Raw genomic sequence first — 18,917 nt, forward strand, 5'->3', positions numbered from 1 at the left:
GTTGGGGGGGGCAGAGTGGGAAGCTGTGATTTGTGGAGGGAGGTCTAAGAGATATCAGAGGGTTGCAGGCTCCTAAAGGCTTTTTTGGTTTTTTGGGGGGGGAATGGCTCTGCACACCCTGTAGGGTCTCAGGCTCTGGCAGGAGGACCCATCCCTTATCAAGGGACCACACTGTCCCCATGGGGTCACCCTGTGGGCTCACGCCCAGGGGCTGTGGCTGTGCTCAGCTGTTCTGCAGCACCCAGCAGGGCCAACAAGTCAAGGGGTTTCCCTCTGCCCCCTCCCAAAAAGCTGTCCCCTCTGTGGCAGGTGTCTCTTGTGTCCCCATGGGGTGGTGGCCCTGACGAGGGGTGATGGGCTCAACCAAGCCAGGGCCTAAGCTCAGCCTGGGAATGGCTCCCAGAGCTGGAGCCAAGCCTTGGGGGAAAGGGATTTAGTTAATTAAAAAGGAAAAAAAAAAAAGAGAGGAGCTATCAAGCTCACCGACACGGGTCTGGTTTTCATGCTGAAGGAACTTTTTGTTACTCATTTGTCATCAAGCCTAAATCCTCCAAGTCCAAAACATTTGGTGTGATGGGATGCGATTTCCTTCACCAGCAGCAGAAATACTCCGTTTCTCTGAAAAACGAGGTTACGCTGGCGAGGGGGTTCACTTTGGCAAGAAGCAGCAGGAGATGGACCTTGGCTGCCCCCCAAGCAAACGCTTTCCCTTCTGCGCTCACCCTCGTGTCCCGCGGCGGGTGGCTGGGGCGCTGCCGAGGGGCGTTCACCGCGTGATGCCGGCGTGGGGAGGGGATGTCCTGCCAAGCACCGTGGTCCGGTTGAGCTGTATCCCCCTGCACCGAGCCGGGAGGGGACCGGGACCCTGCAGAACTGCCTCCCACCTCCACCCCAGCCTTTCTCCTCCTTTCTCTTTTTTTTCCACCTTTCTCTCAATTCTCCTCCATCTCCTTCCCCAGCCCCCTCCCAGCATGGCCAAACGCCAAAGGGACTTTGTACCCCAAGGCAGCGCTCGCTTCCCCGCTCCTTCCCGCAAGCCCGGGAGCTGCCGAAGGGAGAGCAAAATGCTCCGGTCTTATCTACGAGGGGAGGCAGGCTCGGTGGGCAGGGTTTGCGCGAAGGCTGCTGGCTTATAAGCAGCCGGCAGCGGAGGCAAGGCTATCTCGCAAGGCACCGAACGGGGCCCCCCCACTCCGTGCACCGCTCCTGCCGCGATGCCCCCGGTGCTGGGGCTGCTGCTGGGGCTGAGCCTGGTGGGTGCCCTTCAGCCCGGCCTCGAGCCCCTCCAGTATGAACCCACGGAGGAAGGGGCCATCCTCTTCGCCAGTGGCTACAACAGCTCGGCTGAGCTCGTCCTCTTCAAGAGCGTTTCGGCCAGCTGGGATTATTACACCAACCTGACGGAAGAAAACGCTGCTCTGCAGGTGGGTGGCGGGACGGGGGGGTGATGTCACTGCGGGGGTGTCCCCAACACCAGGGTTACTGGGGGCGGGGAGGGGGCTGGGGCACGGTGGGGACACTTGGCGTGGTCCCCTTCCTCCCTGCGGGATCCTTTCTGGGCACCTCAGGATGGCAAACCAGGGCTGGGACTCGTAGTCCGGGAACCGCAGGGTTTTGCCCCAAATTGGTCCTCGGAGAGCTTCTGCACCGGAGTGACAGCCCCGGTCCTGGGACAGACCCCAGGTTATTTTTAGAGCTGGTCGCCTCCTTCAAGCACCTTCTATTTTCCTTTCCCACCTTCCCAGACTGGGGTCAGGTGTCAAGTGTCCTTGTCCCTGCCCAGTGCCACCACATCCCGGTGCTGTGCTATGCCAGAGCCCTGCCAAGTCCCGGTGCCGTGGGCTTTTTGTTTGGGGCGGACGCCGGGAGCCCAAAGTGCGCACAAGCGACGGGGTGGCATCAGGACAGAGGCTGCCACCCTTTCATCCCTGTGTCCCCAGCCCAGGGGATGAAGCCAGCTTCGGGAAAGCACTCCAGGCTACGGGGAATTAGCTATCAGCCCAGCTACGTGCCGGCAGAGTTCCAGCAGGGAGCAATGCTGTGTGCATCCCACAGGCATTTGCATGTTTTGCCTGGGATTAGCGTGTGTTTGGGCTGGATTTAGCGGGGCAGGGAGTTTGAGCAGCCCAGGAGCTGCTCTCGGTTGGGTGAGCTGCAGTACGGCCCCTGCCCGGCGTGGGCCAGGGAATCACGGTGCCTGGACAGGCTGCAGAGGTTTTCTCGGTTCTTGCGGTGCCCGGGGAGCTGCTGGCTGCCCCAGTACCAGGGGCACAGCCCCAGTTCAGGGACCCCAACATCAACCCCGCACCTCAAAGGCTGCCATACAGCCCCAAACCCCTCCGGATCCCCCAGGGATTGGGGGGAGCACAGCATGTCCCGCAGTAGGAAGGAAACGTGTCTTTCTGCGTAGGGGCAAGGTCGTGGCCAGGTCTGGTAGCTGCCAACATGGCAGGAGACCCGAGAGCGCCCAAATACCACTTCAGCCTTTTTTTTTTGGTGAGCTGACGCCATGTCTGGTTAGGCATCCGGTGTCTGCTGCAGGTATTTCAGTGGGGCTGGGGACTTTAGGGCAGTGCAGGAACATCCCAGCCACACTGAGTCCAAGGTTAGGGCCAGGAAAGCACCTTTCATGGACTTTTCTCAGGAAGCATTTCCAGGCCAGCCTTCACCCTTTCCTGTGTTAATAAATGCCCGAGGATCACGACCAGGTGCTCTCTGCGATGTCAAAGCTCCCGAGCCAGCCCAGGATGAGGAGGGGATCCAGCCCCTGAGATCAGCCCACCGATGGGGCAGCAGGGAGGTGTGCGGCGGGACGGGGACGCACTGACTCCTCATGGGTTAACAGCTGGCCGGCACAACCCAAAAGGCTGAATTTAGGAGATCCCCTGGACCAGGAAAACCCCAGACACATCTATAACACCCGAGCCGGGCCACCATGGTGCAGGTTCCTCCAGGACCTACGATGAAGCAGCAGCCCCCAGCCATGCAGGGACAGACAGAGGGATGCTGGAATGACAGACAGGGAGCCTGGCTGCCGGAGAGGGATATGTACCATCTCCTGCAAGCTGGAGCGCTGGGCAAGAGGATGGAGATGGTGTTTGGGGTTTGGGGGCTTCTCATGGGTGCAGGACTTCTCTGGGTGCCCAGGGCAGAGCAGCCCCAGCACCCTGGGCCACATCCTGTGCTGTTGAATCTTCACTGTGCAACCAGGAGCAGGGAGGGACTGGCGTAGGGGGTTTTGGGAGGGAGACTTGGGGGCTGTGGGCAGCCAGGGGCCTCTTAGCCCCCCCAGAGGGGCACCCCCCACCGAAAGAGCTCCCAGCTGTGGGGGCAAAGGGCCAGGGCTGGTGGGTACGGCTGTGGCGTGGGGGTCTTGGGCAGTGCCGCCAGCCTCGGCTCGCTCCGCCGGAGCTGTCAGGAGAGTTTAGGGTACGATTTGCCTGACCAAACACAGGCGCCTGTTCAAGGAGAAGATGAAACACAGCTGGACTCTGCTTCCTACAGCTCCCCCGGCTCCCCAGCCGGTAAAGATATCCCCCGTTTAGTGGGGTGATGCAAGAGCATCTTGCTCCAGTGCAGGGTGTCTGTGGGGCTGGTGGGAGGATCAGGGCCAGCTGGTACCCAGCGTGATGCTTTGGCTGCTGGGATGTCCGAGGGAGGTGGTGGGTGCCCAGCGGTGGACAGCCAGCGGCACCCAGCACTTTCAGCATCCCTGCCCCTGGGTCACCTGGCCATATGGGTGCCTGCCCCGGGCAGCTGCTAAACCTGCCGCACCGTAACTCCCTTCCCTCCCTAGTGCCAGCCGAGGGAACGTGAAGATTAAAATAAAACAAGCCAGGCTTGTTGAAGCCAGGCTAAAAATGCCAGGAATAACAACTAATGAGCTCCATAAATCATGGTGGGACAGCACCCAGACAGCAAACAGGCGCTCTGCACCTTCTCACTCCATCCTGTGCATCGCCCAAGCTGGGACACTCTTGAAAGGTCAATGTTTCCCAAAAATACAGCTGACACTGGCCAGGCTGGGATGCGACTGCCCACAATACACCCCATCCCAAAATCGTGGCCGCTGGCCACAGCTCCAGCTGCCTAAATAACCCCCCACAGTGCAGGCAGCTCCCGGCCATCCCACGGCCCTGGGAAGGGACGTCAGGGCTGGCAGGAGATGGGTAACAGGGAGAGACCCAAAACCAGGGTCTCGGTGCAAATGGGTGCCCCTCTGCAAGGTGAAACCCAGATGTGGCACTTCTAGGGCATGGGCTGCAGACAGCCAAAGGAGAAATGTATAGACCTAGCAAGGAGGTATAGGAAGGTGAAAAGTGAACGTGGCATCTTTGTAGCTTTCCTTTGGGCGTCTGCAAAGGTGAGAAACAGCAGGAATAGAAATAAAATGAAGCCAGGCTTCAAACCTCCTTCTGAAACTGGAGTCTGGCAGCTGCCAGAGCCAGCACAGGAGCACCTGGACACCCTGCCCACACGGCGTGGACACCCCTGTCCCAGCATCCCCACCCCATCCAGGCCACGACACCCCAGAGCCACCTCCAAAAACATCGGCAAAGGCCACCTTGGCGGGTGCTCGCCGGGAGCGCTGCAGGCGAGCGGGGGCTGCAGACATTGACATGTCGACTGGAAGCTGATGTCTCTATCTATGAATGTCACGGACCGGGGACAGCCCTGCTTGCCACCTCGTGTCCCATCCCCTCTGGCTCCCACAAACCCTCGTGGGTCTGAATCCAGCCCCCCCAAACTGTCGCCTGGGTGGTGGCATGTCCCAGGGCTGGTCCTGAGTCTCCATGTCCCCTCTTGCCATGCAGGTCCAGGCATCGCTGGAGGAGCAAAACTTCATGGAGCTGTGGGGGAAGAAAGCCAAGGAGCTCTACGGCAGCATCTGGAGCAATTTCAGTGACCCGCAGCTGAGGAAAATCATTGGCTCCATCCAGACCCTGGGACCCTCCAACCTACCCCTGGAGAGGAGAGAGAAGGTAGGTGAGGTGCCGGCGAAGCCCTGGGCATTGCTGGGGTGCTGTGAACCCCCTTAAAGGGATGTTTCCCAAGCCCCCAGACTTTGTTGCTGGCCCATTGCCTCTCCCTTGCATTTTGGATGGTCTCTCTGGCCTCTGCACAGGGAAGACGATGATGGAGGGTGGAGATGGCGTGCTATCTCTGGGGAACGTGGGGTGCCTGCTTGCCCCGTTATCCAGCCCTAACCTCGTCTCAGAGCTATCCCAGTAGTAACTGGAGATTTCCTGCTTACACAGAGCAGTCCTGGGCGTCACCTGGAGACCAGCCAGGCTGTGTCCATGGCCGGGGGCCAGCTGGCTCGACCCCCCCCACCCCGAGGTTCCTCAGGGATACTGAAAAGGAGGGCTCCTGAGCCACCTGGCTCCTGACCCCTCCCTGCGAGCCCAGAAATGCTGTGCCTTGGTGACACAGTTCCGTGCTGGGGACTTCAGGACATCCTGAGCATTTCCCATCATGGTCCTGAGCTTTCAGGGTAGTTTACCTAAACGCGACATGATTTCAATATCCACGCATGAAAATATTGCCCAGCCCAGGCTGACACTGGCAGCCAGTTGCCTCCGCATGAGCATGGGGACGCTGGCACTCCCATCCCCTCCATCCTGGCCCATGGCTCCCTGACAGCCCTCCCCACCAAAACCCTGGCAAAGCCCAGCGATACAACCCTTTCCAGAGAAGTGCTAGCCCTGGTTCCTTCCAGGAAACCCATCCCTGCCCTCTCCCAGATAACAGACATCACCACGTCTCCTCCCTGCACATCAGTCATTTCTCCCCTGTCCCCAGGCAGCTCCATCCCACAGCCACCACCGTCCCCTATCTCCATCTCCTCTTCCCAAGCCAGAGCAGAGAAATGGGAGCAGAGAGGGACAGAGAGGAGGAATTTCCTTCCCTGGGAATGGACTCCCCAGGCAGGTTCCAGGAAACCTCCTGTTGCTATTGTTTGCTGTTGTTGAAGTTCACAGAAATAAATCCCCCTCCTCCTCCTGCTTTTCTTATGGGGTTTTTTTCGTTTTGTTTTGTTTTACCCGCTTAGATAAACAGGCCGTGCCGCAGCCCTGCTGACAAAGAGTTTTATAAATAGTCCCGCTCCGGGACACCGTGAGCCCTCACGCCACATTTGAGGGGGGTTTGGTGAGCAGCTGTGCAGGGGTTGTCTATCCCAAAGAGCCTCCCTGCTCCCACCATGCAAAGAGTGTAAAACTCTGGGTGATAACATGCTTATCTCACCAAAAACGTGCTGGGTAAACACACCGATGTTCCTCCATATCCGTCCAAACACACACACACATGCTCCGGAGCTGGGAATTCTGTAGATCCCTCCTGAAGGGCCATTCCCATCCCCTTCCAGCCCCAGTGTCTTCTCCTTCCCCGCAGTACAACACCATCCTGAGCAACATGGACAAAATCTACTCCACGGCCAAGGTGTGCCTGACCAACAGTACCTGCTGGGAGCTGGAGCCAGGTATAGTCCTTGTCCCTCCACGCCTGCAGGGTGCTGAGCACCCTATGGCCATGAGTTTGTCCTGGTCCCCACATCCCCAGGAGGCTGGGGTTGGCAGGTCCCATCCATGTTCATCAGGGTTGTCCTGGGTCTGGCACAATGGTGGTGGCACCTCTGCAGAGCTGTGGTGGGATGTGACCTCCTCCTGCCCCTCTCTCATGTACTACTTGTCCCCTCTGTCCCAGACATCTCGGACATCATGGCCACCTCCCGCAGCTACAAGAAGCTGCTCTATGCCTGGGAGGGGTGGCATAATGCCGCAGGCAACCCGCTGCGTGCCAAGTACGAGGAGTTCGTGAAGCTGAGCAACGAGGCCTATCGGATGGATGGTATGAGCGGGATGGGGGGATGCAGGGGGTGGTCAGGGATCAGGGGTGGGAACTGGGGCAATGGGATGCCCTGCTGCTCTCCCCATCCCGCATGCAGCTGGGCATCCAACTTCCATTTCCCCGGTGCCAACACTTTGGAGAAGGGGCAAAAACCCTACTGCTGTCCCCGGGTCCCAGCTCTTGGGGCTGGGTCGGGAAGAAGCCAGCGGGGGCCAGTGCCGGGCGTCATCACTGCCTCCCTGGCAGGATTTGAGGACACGGGAAGCTACTGGCGCTCCTGGTACGACTCAGTCTCCTTCGAGGATGACCTGGAGCATCTCTACAACCAGCTGGAGCCACTCTACCTCAACCTGCACGCCTTCGTCCGGAGGAAGCTCTATGACTACTACGGCCCCAAATACATCAACCTGAAGGGTCCCATCCCCGCTCACCTCCTCGGTAAGAGGAGGGACCCTCCCAGCCTGTGCCCATGGGTGCTGGTGAGGACAGAGGGGCACACGCAGGGCCATAGTGGGACAGGGAGGTCCCAGTTGTCACTGTGTTTCTTTTCCTCCCGACCTACCACCAGGTCCGCTCCAGCTGTTTTCTCTCCTCAGGCAACATGTGGGCTCAGCAGTGGAACAACATCTATGACCTGATGGTCCCCTACCCTGGGAAGCCCAACCTTGACGTCACGAGCACCATGGTGCAGCAGGTAATGGACTGAGGGACTCACTGGTGGCACCAGGGGGACAAAAACAGGGGGTGCTGGCCAGGGCTTGCACATAACATTGACCCCACATGAGTGGTTTCTCATACCTCATAGGGGACAGCAGAAAAGCCATGTCTGGGAGGGGAAGGGATAAAGTAATGACCCCACTCCCCCTCTGACAATGACCAAAGAGGCAGTGGGTGGGCAAAGAGGAAGGACAGTGTGGTGGGACTGGTGCCAGTTCCCGGGTTGGGGGCTGTGTCCACACCATCACACAGCTCCAAGCCTTCCTGGGGCATCAGCCCTGCTCCCCTATTCTGTCCACGCTGGGTGTCAGCACCACTGTTCAGTGGTTCTTAGGAATGCTCACCCCATTTCTGGTGCCAGGGGTCCCCATCAGAGTGAGAGGGGCAGGACCCTGGTCCCTTAGAGGGGACCACCTCATCCCCATGGTGCTGGGAGAGCATCAGAGGCAATGATGTCCAGGGCATTGTCAGCCCCTTCCACAGTCGTAACCTACTGCCTGCTGCCCACCAGGGCTGGAATGCCATGCGCATGTTCCGGGTCTCAGAGGCGTTCTTCACCTCCCTGGGGCTGCTGGAGATGCCCCCCGAGTTTTGGGAGAAGTCCATGCTTGAGAAGCCAACGGATGGGCGGGAGGTTGTGTGTCACGCTTCAGCCTGGGACTTCTACAACCGCAAGGACTTCAGGTGCGTGGGGACATGCAGGGGCCCAGGACTTACAGGGCGGGTAAGTCCCTCCTCCATCCCCCTTGGTGGTCACCATTTTGGGTACCCCCAGCCTGTCCATGCAGCCCAATCTGTCACCTGCTGGGGTAAGGTCTTGGGGCACCACGCTGCCCTGCCTTCCCCTCCACTGGGTCTTTTCCCTTCCCCATGGGGTGCTGCCACCCTCTCAGGGACTCTGGAGGGTCCTTCCCATCGAGGGTCTGCACAGGCAGCCAGGGTCCCTCACCCAGCTCAGGCGATGCTCTGTTTCCACCCGGCAGGATCAAGCAGTGCACGACGGTGACCATGGAGCAGCTGTTCACGGTGCACCACGAGATGGGCCACGTCCAGTACTACCTGCAGTACAAGGACCAGCCCGTCTCCTTCCGCAGCGGGGCCAACCCTGGCTTCCATGAGGCCATCGGCGATGTCATGTCCCTGTCTGTCTCCACCCCCAGCCACCTCAAGAAAATTGGTCTCCTCAACAATGCCACTGAGGACACAGGTATGGCAGCCGCCCTCGGGAGCTGGATGGCCTGGAGGGCTTAGGCACTGCCCATGCACCAGGAAGGGTTTGGGACATGCCAGGGTGGGCTGCAGTCTGGCAACGCAGCCCAGAGCAGGCAAGACCCTATGGCTGGTTGTGTGCCTTTCACCCATGTCTGGTTCCATGCACAAATCCTTCTTGTCTCCATGGGTCCATGTAAGATCCATCTTGTCTCCATGGGTCCATGCATAACCCCTTCTTGGCTCCATGAGTCCATGTAGGACCCTTCATGGATCCATCCTCTTCACCCTCAAGGGCAGCAGGGATGCTCTCCAGAGCCTGTCTGTTCCCTTCCCTCTCCATCAGAGCCCCAAACCTGAAAGCAGCATCTCTGTGCTTGATCGGCTTTGACCTTTCCAGTGTTTCCCCTTCCCTCGCCAAGAAACATCCACCTCAGGAGCTCCCGGTGTAGCTCTGCGGAGGAGGCACTGAGCGCTTACGTGCGCAGTCATGAGGACAGTCAGCGGGTGACGTGTCTGCCTGCCAGCCGGCACAGTGGAGGAGGACTTGTCGCCGCAGGGCACTGCCCGGCTTGGCAAGAGTCTCTCCCCCCGCCCAACGTCTCTCAGCCGACACGTCAAAGCAGACGGTGGCAGAGGAAACCAAGCATTTGCAGACTCCTGCCGCAGGCAGCTGCTTTGCGGAGGAGGGACGGTCCTGGGATCCTCCTGCCTTGTCATTAAATACGTTTCATGACAGGGAAGCCATCGCAGCAGCCAAGAGCACTGGGCCAATGCTGCGTGAACACCACAGAGCAGATGGTCCCTGCCTCGAGGCATCGCTGCCCGACTAACCAGCCTTTGGCAGCCGTGCCACCATGGTGATGGCAGCCAGTAGACCCTCAGGGCAGTGCTGCCTACCCCTCTCTGACCCCACAGCTTCAGCTGGGTCTCCAGCGGGTCCTCCGCCAACCTTCTTTCCCTGGGTTTCCTCAAGGCAATGGGGAAAGATGTCAGATGTCATCATCCCCTGTGCTCCCCATGATATGGTGGTGCCTGTCCTAGAGTTGACTCTGGGTCTAAACCACGAGATCCTTTGCAGTGGTGTGACAGCCCTGCAGATCAAATTCCCTTCACCCTGAGGCCCCAGGGTAATTAGAACTACACTCAACAAAGACCTTCTCACTCTGAGAGCCAGGCTGGAAGTAAGGAGACACTGTGCTTGTCGCTCCCATTGTCCCCACTCAGTAAAAAGGCAGATGTTGCCCCAAGTAGGAGCCGTATCTAGAGAAACCTCCTGTATCCTACACAGCCTTCTCTAGGGACCAAAATTACATATTGAAATGCTGTCCTCATTTCTCATCCAGATCTGCTCACTCTCTTGCCCACAAAAAGTCTAGTGGCCATAGTACTGTCCAGCCATACTCCTTCCCAACCTGGTTCAGGCTCTGTTTCATGCAGAGAGCAACATCAACTATCTGCTGAAGATGGCCTTGGAGAAGATTGCTTTCCTACCCTTTGGCTACCTCATCGACCAGTGGCGCTGGAACGTGTTCAATGGCCGCACGCCCCCAAACCGTTACAACTATGACTGGTGGTATCTGAGGTAGAGGATAGTCACCAAGGGTGGATGGGGGTGTGGAAGCTGGGGAAGGAAAGGAAGGCAGGAAAGAAGAAAGGAAGGAAAAAAGGAAAAATTAGCCATGGAGATGGCTGGAGACCAATGGATAGATGGGTGGGTGGATGGATAGATGGGTGGGTGGATGGACAGATGGAAATACCTGGAAGCACGCTCTAATTGTGCAGATTTCTTCAGCACTGTGCCTTCCTTTCCATTCCCTGCCTTGATTCTTCTGACTCCTTATTTCCATGCTCATGCTTTTGTTCTCTGTTGTCTACAGAACCAAATACCAGGGTATCTGTGCTCCGATTTCAAGGAACGAAAGCAACTTTGACCCTGGAGCAAAGTACCACATCCCTGGGAACACTCCTTACATCAGGTAGAGGAAGTGCTGGCAAGGGGACGGAGGCTTGGGGAGCAGAGGGAGTGGGAGCTCAGCTCTGTGGGCAGGGACTGGGACACGTTGCTCCTGCTCAAGACACAGAGACCATCCAATGCTTGGGACCACAAATGGTGGGAAGCTGATGTGCGGCTGGGTGCCTTCCCCCATGCCCTGGGACTTGTCTGCTTCCCTTTGTCCCCAGTGGTCACCTTTATGGCCTTCCTTGGCAGGTACTTTGTGAGCTTCATCCTCCAGTTCCAGTTTCACAAGGCGCTATGCCAGGCGGCCAACCACAGCGGTCCCCTGCACACCTGTGACATCTACATGTCCAAAGAGGCTGGAGCCAAACTCAGGTGGGAACAGAGGAGGGTTGGGACAATCGCCAGGGGCAGATGTGCGCGTGGAAGCTGATGGTGTGCAAAGGAAGAAAAGAAGAAAGGAAGGAAAAGTGGCTATGGAGGTGGCTGGAGAAATAGCTTTGCAGATGGATGGATGGAAATACATGGAAGCACTGGGGTAGGGTGGGTGGTCCTCACCAGAGTACTGCTATTGTCCGTGTGATGAGCTCCCACCCAGACAAGAGGTCACTAAAGCACATTTAGTTCCTATTGACTTCCTGGGGGTTAACAAATGCATGAGTATGTGATGGGGAGTCCTCAGTCCCCATATGCAGGACAGATGGGGGCTTCAGAGGAAGTTTCCAGTTTCACGTCCCACTCGGGAATAGCACCTTCAGCCCTTGTGATGCTGAGACACCACCACTGCTTTTCTGCCATCCATCCCCTGGCCTCATGCTGGCTTTTGCTGACCCGCTCCTCTGTAGGGAAGTGTTGAAAGCTGGGTCTTCCAAGTCGTGGCAGGAAATCTTGTTCAACCTCACTGGCACGGATAAGATGGACGCTGGGGCCCTCCTGGAGTACTTCAGCCCTGTCACCAACTGGCTTCAGGAGCAGAACAACAAGACAAATGAGGTGCTGGGCTGGCCTGAATTTGACTGGCGCCCCCCCATCCCTGAAGGCTACCCTGAAGGCATTGGTAAGGCTGCAGCTCAATCCTGGGTCTGGGGAGGGGCAGGAAGAGGTGTCCCGAGGGACATCATTAACCCTCAGGCAGGACAGTGCTGAGGAAGGTCTCTGCTGTGGGTGGAGGAGGTCTCCATGCCAGGAAGGAGAAAGAACCAGCTCCATGTTGTGGAGGAAGCAACTGCCATTAGCCAACCCCTTGACATACTGTTGTCTGAAGCTGTGGCCCTGCCACTGTAGCAATGCCACCAGCCATGGTGTGACAGGGCATCTGTTTTCAGCTGCATCCTTTCTGCTCACATGGGAGGGTCTAGGGCATGCAGCTTGTCCTGTTATCCCATCCTGTGCCCAATGGGACACCCCAGCAGTGCCCCTCCGCCCTCATTTCTTGGCTCAACCTGCTGCCAAGTTGTGGCATCCTTCAATGGACCTGCAGTTCTGGGAAAAGCTCAGCCATGGCTTCTCTATGGGGTTGTGCTCTTTCAAAGAGAAGGACTCTCCTGACCTTCCCCCCTCTTTCCCCCATTTATCTACTCCTCTAGACAAAATAGCAGATGAAGCACAAGCTAAAGCATTCTTGTCTGAGTACAACAGCACGGCCGAGGCAGTGTGGAACACCTACACTGAGGCATCCTGGGCCTACAACACCAACATCACCAACCACAACAAGGAGATCATGGTATGGGAACAATCCTGGGGCTGTGTGGGGAGAGGCAGCAGCCAAGGCAGGCAGTTGGTACCCAGGGCATGTTTCAGCTGAGCTCTGAAACCCAGGGCAGCCTCTGCCCCTAGCCAAAGGGTAATGTTCCCAACCAGGAGGTGCCTTTTCCATGAAAACCCTCGTTGTGCCATGAGGTAGCCACAAGGACAGCCAGAGGGAGGTTGTCAGTCATGGCATGCCAGGTGGTGTTTCTAGGGATGGCTTGTGTCTCAGGGATGTCCTCAAAGTAACTCCTCTTCTGTCTCCTCCTGCCCTTGCAGCTGGACAAGAACTTGGCCATGTCTAAGCACACCCTTGAGTACGGCATGAGGGCCAGGCAGTTCGACCCCTCCGACTTCCAGGACCAAAGTGTCACGCGCATCCTCAAGAAGCTGAGTGTCATTGAGAGGGCAGCCCTGCCTGAGAATGAGCTGAAGGAGGTGAGCTGCAAGGGGACAGAGCAGGATGGGGTGTCCCTTGCCACTACCCTGTGTGGAGACACAGGCTTCTCCCAAACTTTAGGAAATGCCACTGGGCAGCCACCCCCTGCCCTTGAACGAGGTGATAGTTTGGTACCTTCTACACAAAGCCAAGGTCCTTGTCTCCAGGGTTTCCCACCCAAAGGTTGCCTATCCCAGGCTGCAGTGGGGCCTGGCTGCTTGGCACGTTGCTTGTTGGCCCCAGTCCCTCTTGTATTAACTCCACTTTGTCTCCATTTGGGGGCCTTGGAAGGGACCAGAGGAAAATACCTGAGAACATCTCAATGGGCTGTGACATTCTCCAAGAGCAAGAGCAAGGATAACCAGCTCACATGATCTGATTTTCTTTGCAGTATAACACCCTCCTCTCAGATATGGAGACCACGTACAGTGTAGCCAAGGTCTGCAGAGAGAACAAAACCTGTCACCCACTGGATCCTGGTAAGATCTGGCAGGGTGTGCAGTGAGTCATCTGCAACAAGCCCAGAAAGGAGGGAATTTTTTTAATATGGGCATGGAGAAAGGTCATGAAGGGGCCTTCCCCCTTCTCTGTGATGGCCCCTGAGCAGCACGTTGGGTCTAGCACCATTGCATCAGTCCAGCCCATCCAACAGCATCACTTTGGCTTCATTGCTCTCCCTTCAGACCTCACAGACATCATGGCCACCTCACGGGACTATGATGAGCTCCTCTTTGCCTGGAAGGGCTGGCGGGATGCTTCTGGGAAGAAGATCAAGAACAACTACAAGCGATATGTGGAACTGAGCAACAAGGCAGCCGTGCTCAATGGTCAGTGCCCCACTCCCTTAGAGACCCACCATGGTCTTAACCCCCTGTGAGCAGAGGATTGGGCTGATCGTCCAACTGAAGGTCAAAATCTTGAGGGTGTGGAGGTCCCACCAACTCCCATGAGATCCACTGTCTCATAGATATGGAGGGACTTGGGGTGTCTGATCAGTAAGACTTGCCCAAGAAGGGCAGTGTCTGACAGCTTCTGCTCTTGCCCTACCACAGGCTACACAGACAATGGGGCCTTCTGGAGATCCCTGTATGAGACACCCACCTTCGAGGAAGACCTGGAGAGGTTGTACCTGCAGCTGCAGCCCCTGTACCTCAACCTCCATGCCTACATACGCCGAGCCCTATACAAAAAGTATGGTGCAGAGCACATAAACCTGAAGGGTCCCATCCCTGCTCATCTGCTAGGTAAGGGCTCTGCTCGAGCAGAGCTGCGTCTCCCACCAGGCATAGTTTGCTCCAAGTCATGTCAAGAGTTGAGGCTGGTCTCTGTTCAGCTCTGGCCAAAGGGCCAAGGTCCCATGAGATGGGTCTGCAGAGGCCAGCCTGTCCCAGGGAAGGGCAACACACTCAGCATGACTTGACGTCTCCTGCACAGACAGGCTACTGCTTGCATCACCCTTGTGCAGGCAGGGCAGGGACGAGACAGGGTGATCCATCCTGTGCAGGAGTTGGGAGTAGCTGGTTGCCTTTGTTCTTCTCTCCCTGTCTCCCTCCTGCCATGGATTGTCCTCCTGTGCTTCCCAGGCAACATGTGGGCCCAGTCATGGTCCAATATTTTCGACCTGGTGATGCCTTACCCAGATGCCACCAAGGTGGATGCCACCCCGGCCATGAAACAACAGGTCAGTGCTTTTCCAGGCTGCTCTGGGCAAGCCCCTTGGGACCAGCACCCTTTGGCCGCTGTCACCACTCATGTTGCCAAATGTTCTGGTGCTGCCAAAAAACCTCCATGCCTCATCTGTATCCTCTACCCACCTGGCTATGCCAAGGGCTGGATCCAGCTCTAGCTGCCCCCAAAAGATCTCCCCTGCCCAGAGGAATAAGGCTGTCCCTGGCCTCTCATCCTTCCCACAAACCCAGCACCTCTAGCGTCCCCCATTGCCCCTCACCAGGTCCTCTGTCTGCTCTCTCCCCAGGGCTGGACACCCAAGAAGATGTTTCAAGAGTCGGACCGTTTCTTTACCTCTCTGGGCCTCATCCCCATGCCGCAGGAGTTCTGGGACAAGTCCATGATCGAGAAGCCGGCAGATGGGCGGGACGTGGTGTGTCACGCCTCAGCCTGGGACTTCTACAACCGCAAGGACTTCAGGTGCCCATGGGGAGCAAGTGGTGGCCCTAGCTGACGTGGTGCTGGGGCAGATAACAGTGACTTGGTAGAATATGGGCACGTGGCCTGATGCCACCACAGTGTCTCTTGCCCTATGGCTGTGGCAGCCCCACTCTGGTATTGCCACTGGTACCCAAGATGTGGGCATTGCTAGCAGGAGGCCCCATGGTGGATGGAGGGCAATCAATGCCTTCCCTGCCATGCAGAATAGAAAAGGCAGTGAACAGGGACAGGGAATGGGCAGGGGCAGCAGGAGATGCAGGAGAAAATAGAGAGACCAACCCAATTGAGTAGGACCAGCCCAGCCTGGCATCAGTTGCGGGGTGGGGGCATGTGGAAAGGGAGGCCAAAGGGAAAAAGAGCTCAAGAGGGTGTGATCGTTCCTGGAGATTTTCACCCCAGCACTGCCCTCTCTTCTCCCCGCAACCCACATGTCCCGGTCCAGGATCAAGCAGTGCACCGTGGTGAACATGGACGACCTAATCACAGTGCACCACGAGATGGGCCACGTCCAGTACTTCCTGCAGTACATGGACCAGCCCATCTCGTTCCGCGATGGGGCCAACCCTGGCTTCCATGAAGCCGTCGGGGATGTCATGGCTTTGTCCGTCTCTACCCCCAAGCACCTGCACAGCATCAATCTGCTGGACAAAGTCACGGACAACAAAGGTGAGCTGACAGGGGAGCACCACACGGCAAAGGTGGGGGTGTTGCTGGGGGCAGCTGGAAATGCAGAGGGTCAGGATGGGCTGGGCAGGGTGGAAGGGACATGCATGGTGGATTTGTATGCATGGAGGGGACAGGATCTGGTGAGGACACCCTGCTCTTGGGCAGAATGACCCATACAGGGTGGAGAGGTGGGTACAGCATTGCCTTGCTCACACCTTCCCACCTTGGGCAGAAAGTGACATTAACTACCTGATGAGCATTGCCCTGGACAAAATCGCCTTCCTGCCCTTCGGGTACCTCATGGACCAGTGGCGCTGGAAGGTGTTTGATGGGCGGATCAAGGAGGACGAGTACAACCAGCAGTGGTGGAACCTCAGGTGTGCTTGAATTCAGACCCCTCTTTGGTGCAAGGGCCTTGGCCATCATCCTGCTGGGTGTTTTCTCCCTGTGGTCCAGTTGGCTGCAATGGGACACAATGGGATACATAACCCCTCACACTGTCCTGACACCCTGCTGTGTCCCCTCCCAGCTTACCCCAGCTTCTCCTCCCCATGCTGGGCTAACTCTCCCTCTCTGGCCCAGGATGAAGTACCAGGGCTTGTGCCCACCAGCACCAAGGTCTGAAGATGACTTTGACCCTGGGGCAAAGTTTCACATCCCTGCCAACGTCCCCTACATCAGGTAAGCAAGCAGGACTGGGGCAGGAGGGACACCACTTGGACACAGAAGCAGGATCTCCAGTTCAGATGCCAGTGATGGCACCTTGTTTCATGGCTGGTGGGATGCTTGGTGGTACCACCCTGAGGGTGCTGGGAAGCTCTGGGGACCGTGACAGAACCTGGGAGAGGAAGGCTGGATTTGGGGGAATTTCTCCCTATCTGAGGAGGATGGGCTCATCCACCCAGGCAGCCATAAAACACATGTTAAAGGAGAAATGCCATCAGCAGATTGGACTGAGTTGATGCAGGTGGAGCTCCAAAGCCAGTGATGCTCCTCCAGACCGGGAGGGTACAACCGGGGGATGAGGGAGGCCACATCATCTCTTGCACAGCCACTAGTAGGGTCCATTCCCATGTCCTCACCCCTCTCCACCCCCCACCAGGTACTTTGTCAGCTTTGTGATCCAGTTCCAGTTCCACCAGGCGCTCTGTGCGGCAGCCAAGCACACGGGTCCCCTGCACAAGTGTGACATCTACCAGTCCAAGGAGGCTGGGAAGATCTTGGGGTAGGTGTGTGGGCAGGGCAAAGACAAGACATTGATGCCCCCAAAAACCTTAAAGCCAGCCTCCTAAAGACAGGAGGCAGCGCAGCCCCTGGTCATCCATCCCCTCCCTGCCCCAGCATGGGATGCTCTGCTCCACGGCCCTGGGGTGGGGGCAGGAGGGACCCCAGCCAGGGGCACCTTGGGCTGGGTGCTGGGGCTGTGATTGCAAAAGCAGCCACTAGATGGTAGCTGGGACCCTGGCAGGTGGAAGTCTCCCTCCGTCCTCCTCCTTCTCCTCCTCCTCCTCCTCCTCCTCCTCCTCCGCAGCCCCCTGTTCCTTAGGGAAAACAACCTCTTGCTTCAAGAAAAGCACCTGCAAAGTTAACTCTTTCACCCAGGAACTGCTCTGCATCAGGCTGGATTCACTGGAGGGCTTTAATCCATGCAACCCCTGCCCGCCCCCCCCACCTTGCCCCAGACAAAACCTCCTTCCCTGTGCCCTGGGCTGGCAGTCCTGCAGTGCTGGGGGCACACACTGTACCCAGGGCTGCTGATAGCAAGAGGCCCAAACCCTGGGGAAAAGGGAAGGGCTGGTGGCCAAGAGTGCGATGGGGAACCTACTGGGACTGGTGGCCGAGAGGATGATGGGGAGCCCACTGGGACTGGTGGCCGAGAGGATGATGGGGAACCCACTGGAGCTGTTTTCTCCTGCCACAGGGAGGCCCTGAAGCTGGGTTTCAGCAAGCCGTGGCCCAAAGCCATGGAGGTTATTACTGGGCAGCCCAACATGTCAGCTGATGCCCTGATGAGCTACTTTGAGCCGCTCATGACATGGCTGGTGGAGGAGAACAAGAAGAACGGGGAGGTCCTGGGCTGGCCTGAGTACAGCTGGACTCCTTACACAGGTATACAGGGCTCAGCCAAGCACAGCAGGTCCATGATGGGGCAGAGCTCAGCCCTCACCAGGGCCAGGATGAGGCATGTGGAAGAGATGGAGTTGTCTTGGTGCCCCTTGGCCACTCCAAAAACCACAGGGTGTTTGGATGCTTTTCCCTGATTTCCCATGGAGCTGAGTCTAAATGGGACAGGGCATCCAAGATACCAGCAAAGGGGGAGCTGGTGACTCAACACACCCCAGCCCAGAGCCACCGATACCAACCATGTCCCTCATTTCTCCATTTTCCAGCCACTCCAGCCCAAGCCAGCGCCAGCCAAACTGATTTCCTGGGCATGTCCCTGGCCAGCAATCAAGCCTCAGCAGGTGCCTGGGTCCTGCTCGCCCTGGCACTCGTCTTCCTAATCACCACCATCTTCTTGGGTGTCAAGTTCTTCTCAACCAGGAGAAAGGCCTTCAAATCCAGCTCAGAAATGGAACTGAAATAAGACAGCCATCAGCAGGGGAGCACGGACAGGGTGCAGGCATGGGCATTTCGCCACGCTGGCAGCTATGCCATGGGCACATTTGCCAATGAAGCCATGGGTTTCCACGGCCCAGTACTCCTCTCTCCAATCAGGTCAGAGGTTTTTTTCCACTATGCAAGAGCCAAAGCAGAAAAGAGCTATTTATTTGTCAAGGTATGCATCAGGGGAAAGAGAAATTTGGGCACCGGCAGGCACGGAGCTGCCCCTGCACCCAGGGCTAGGAGCCGGTCCAGTCTGGGCACCCACCAGCCATCTCCAACCCATGGGCAAAGCCACAGAGACTTCAAGTGACAGAGGGCAGTTTGGGGAGAGACAGAACACATTCCCACCCCCAGTTTGCCTCTTGCCAGGCTGTTCGCTTGCATGGATGAAAAATAAACCCATGTCTTGCCACCCTCAGAACAGCAGCTCGGCTCCTTCTTTCAGGTGGGCTGGGATCTCAGTGGGACAGGGCTCTCAAGCAGGAGAGCTGCCACCCCAACCCAGTGCAAATACAAATCCCTGGGGACCAGCCTGGCTTTGGGGCAACACACCTG

At 57.5% G+C, this 18,917-nt stretch overlaps 1 protein-coding gene across 1 annotated transcript; it reads left to right on the plus strand.

Annotated features, from left to right (window-relative positions):
- Nucleotides 1-1,214: 1,214 nt before the first annotated feature.
- Nucleotides 1,215-18,342, plus strand: ACE (angiotensin I converting enzyme). The gene is made up of 25 exons (XM_010561366.1): nucleotides 1,215-1,424; nucleotides 4,815-4,982; nucleotides 6,394-6,481; nucleotides 6,706-6,849; nucleotides 7,096-7,287; nucleotides 7,446-7,543; nucleotides 8,078-8,250; nucleotides 8,550-8,773; nucleotides 10,216-10,360; nucleotides 10,656-10,754; nucleotides 10,988-11,110; nucleotides 11,581-11,792; nucleotides 12,322-12,458; nucleotides 12,761-12,919; nucleotides 13,312-13,399; nucleotides 13,604-13,747; nucleotides 13,973-14,164; nucleotides 14,504-14,601; nucleotides 14,896-15,068; nucleotides 15,532-15,755; nucleotides 15,988-16,132; nucleotides 16,338-16,436; nucleotides 16,858-16,980; nucleotides 17,677-17,864; nucleotides 18,146-18,342. The coding sequence occupies exons 1-25, from the start codon at nucleotides 1,215-1,217 to the stop codon at nucleotides 18,340-18,342; spliced, it is 3,843 nt and encodes a 1,280-aa protein (XP_010559668.1).
- Nucleotides 18,343-18,917: the final 575 nt, after the last annotated feature.

This window comes from Haliaeetus leucocephalus, unplaced genomic scaffold, assembly GCF_000737465.1.
Source record: "Haliaeetus leucocephalus isolate CR32 unplaced genomic scaffold, Haliaeetus_leucocephalus-4.0 Scaffold144, whole genome shotgun sequence".
Lineage (NCBI taxonomy): Eukaryota > Metazoa > Chordata > Aves > Accipitriformes > Accipitridae > Haliaeetus > Haliaeetus leucocephalus.

Bases quoted from the DNA above. Each gene is read 5' to 3' on its own strand.
- ACE (XM_010561366.1), top strand. From the start codon at position 1,215: ATGCCCCCGGTGCTGGGGCTGCTGCTGGGGCTGAGCCTGGTGGGTGCC. The intron at 6,482-6,705 runs GTATAGTCCTTG...CCTCTGTCCCAG, and splicing joins CTGCTGGGAGCTGGAGCCAG to ACATCTCGGACATCATGGCC. The intron at 8,251-8,549 runs GTGCGTGGGGAC...TCCACCCGGCAG, and splicing joins TACAACCGCAAGGACTTCAG to GATCAAGCAGTGCACGACGG.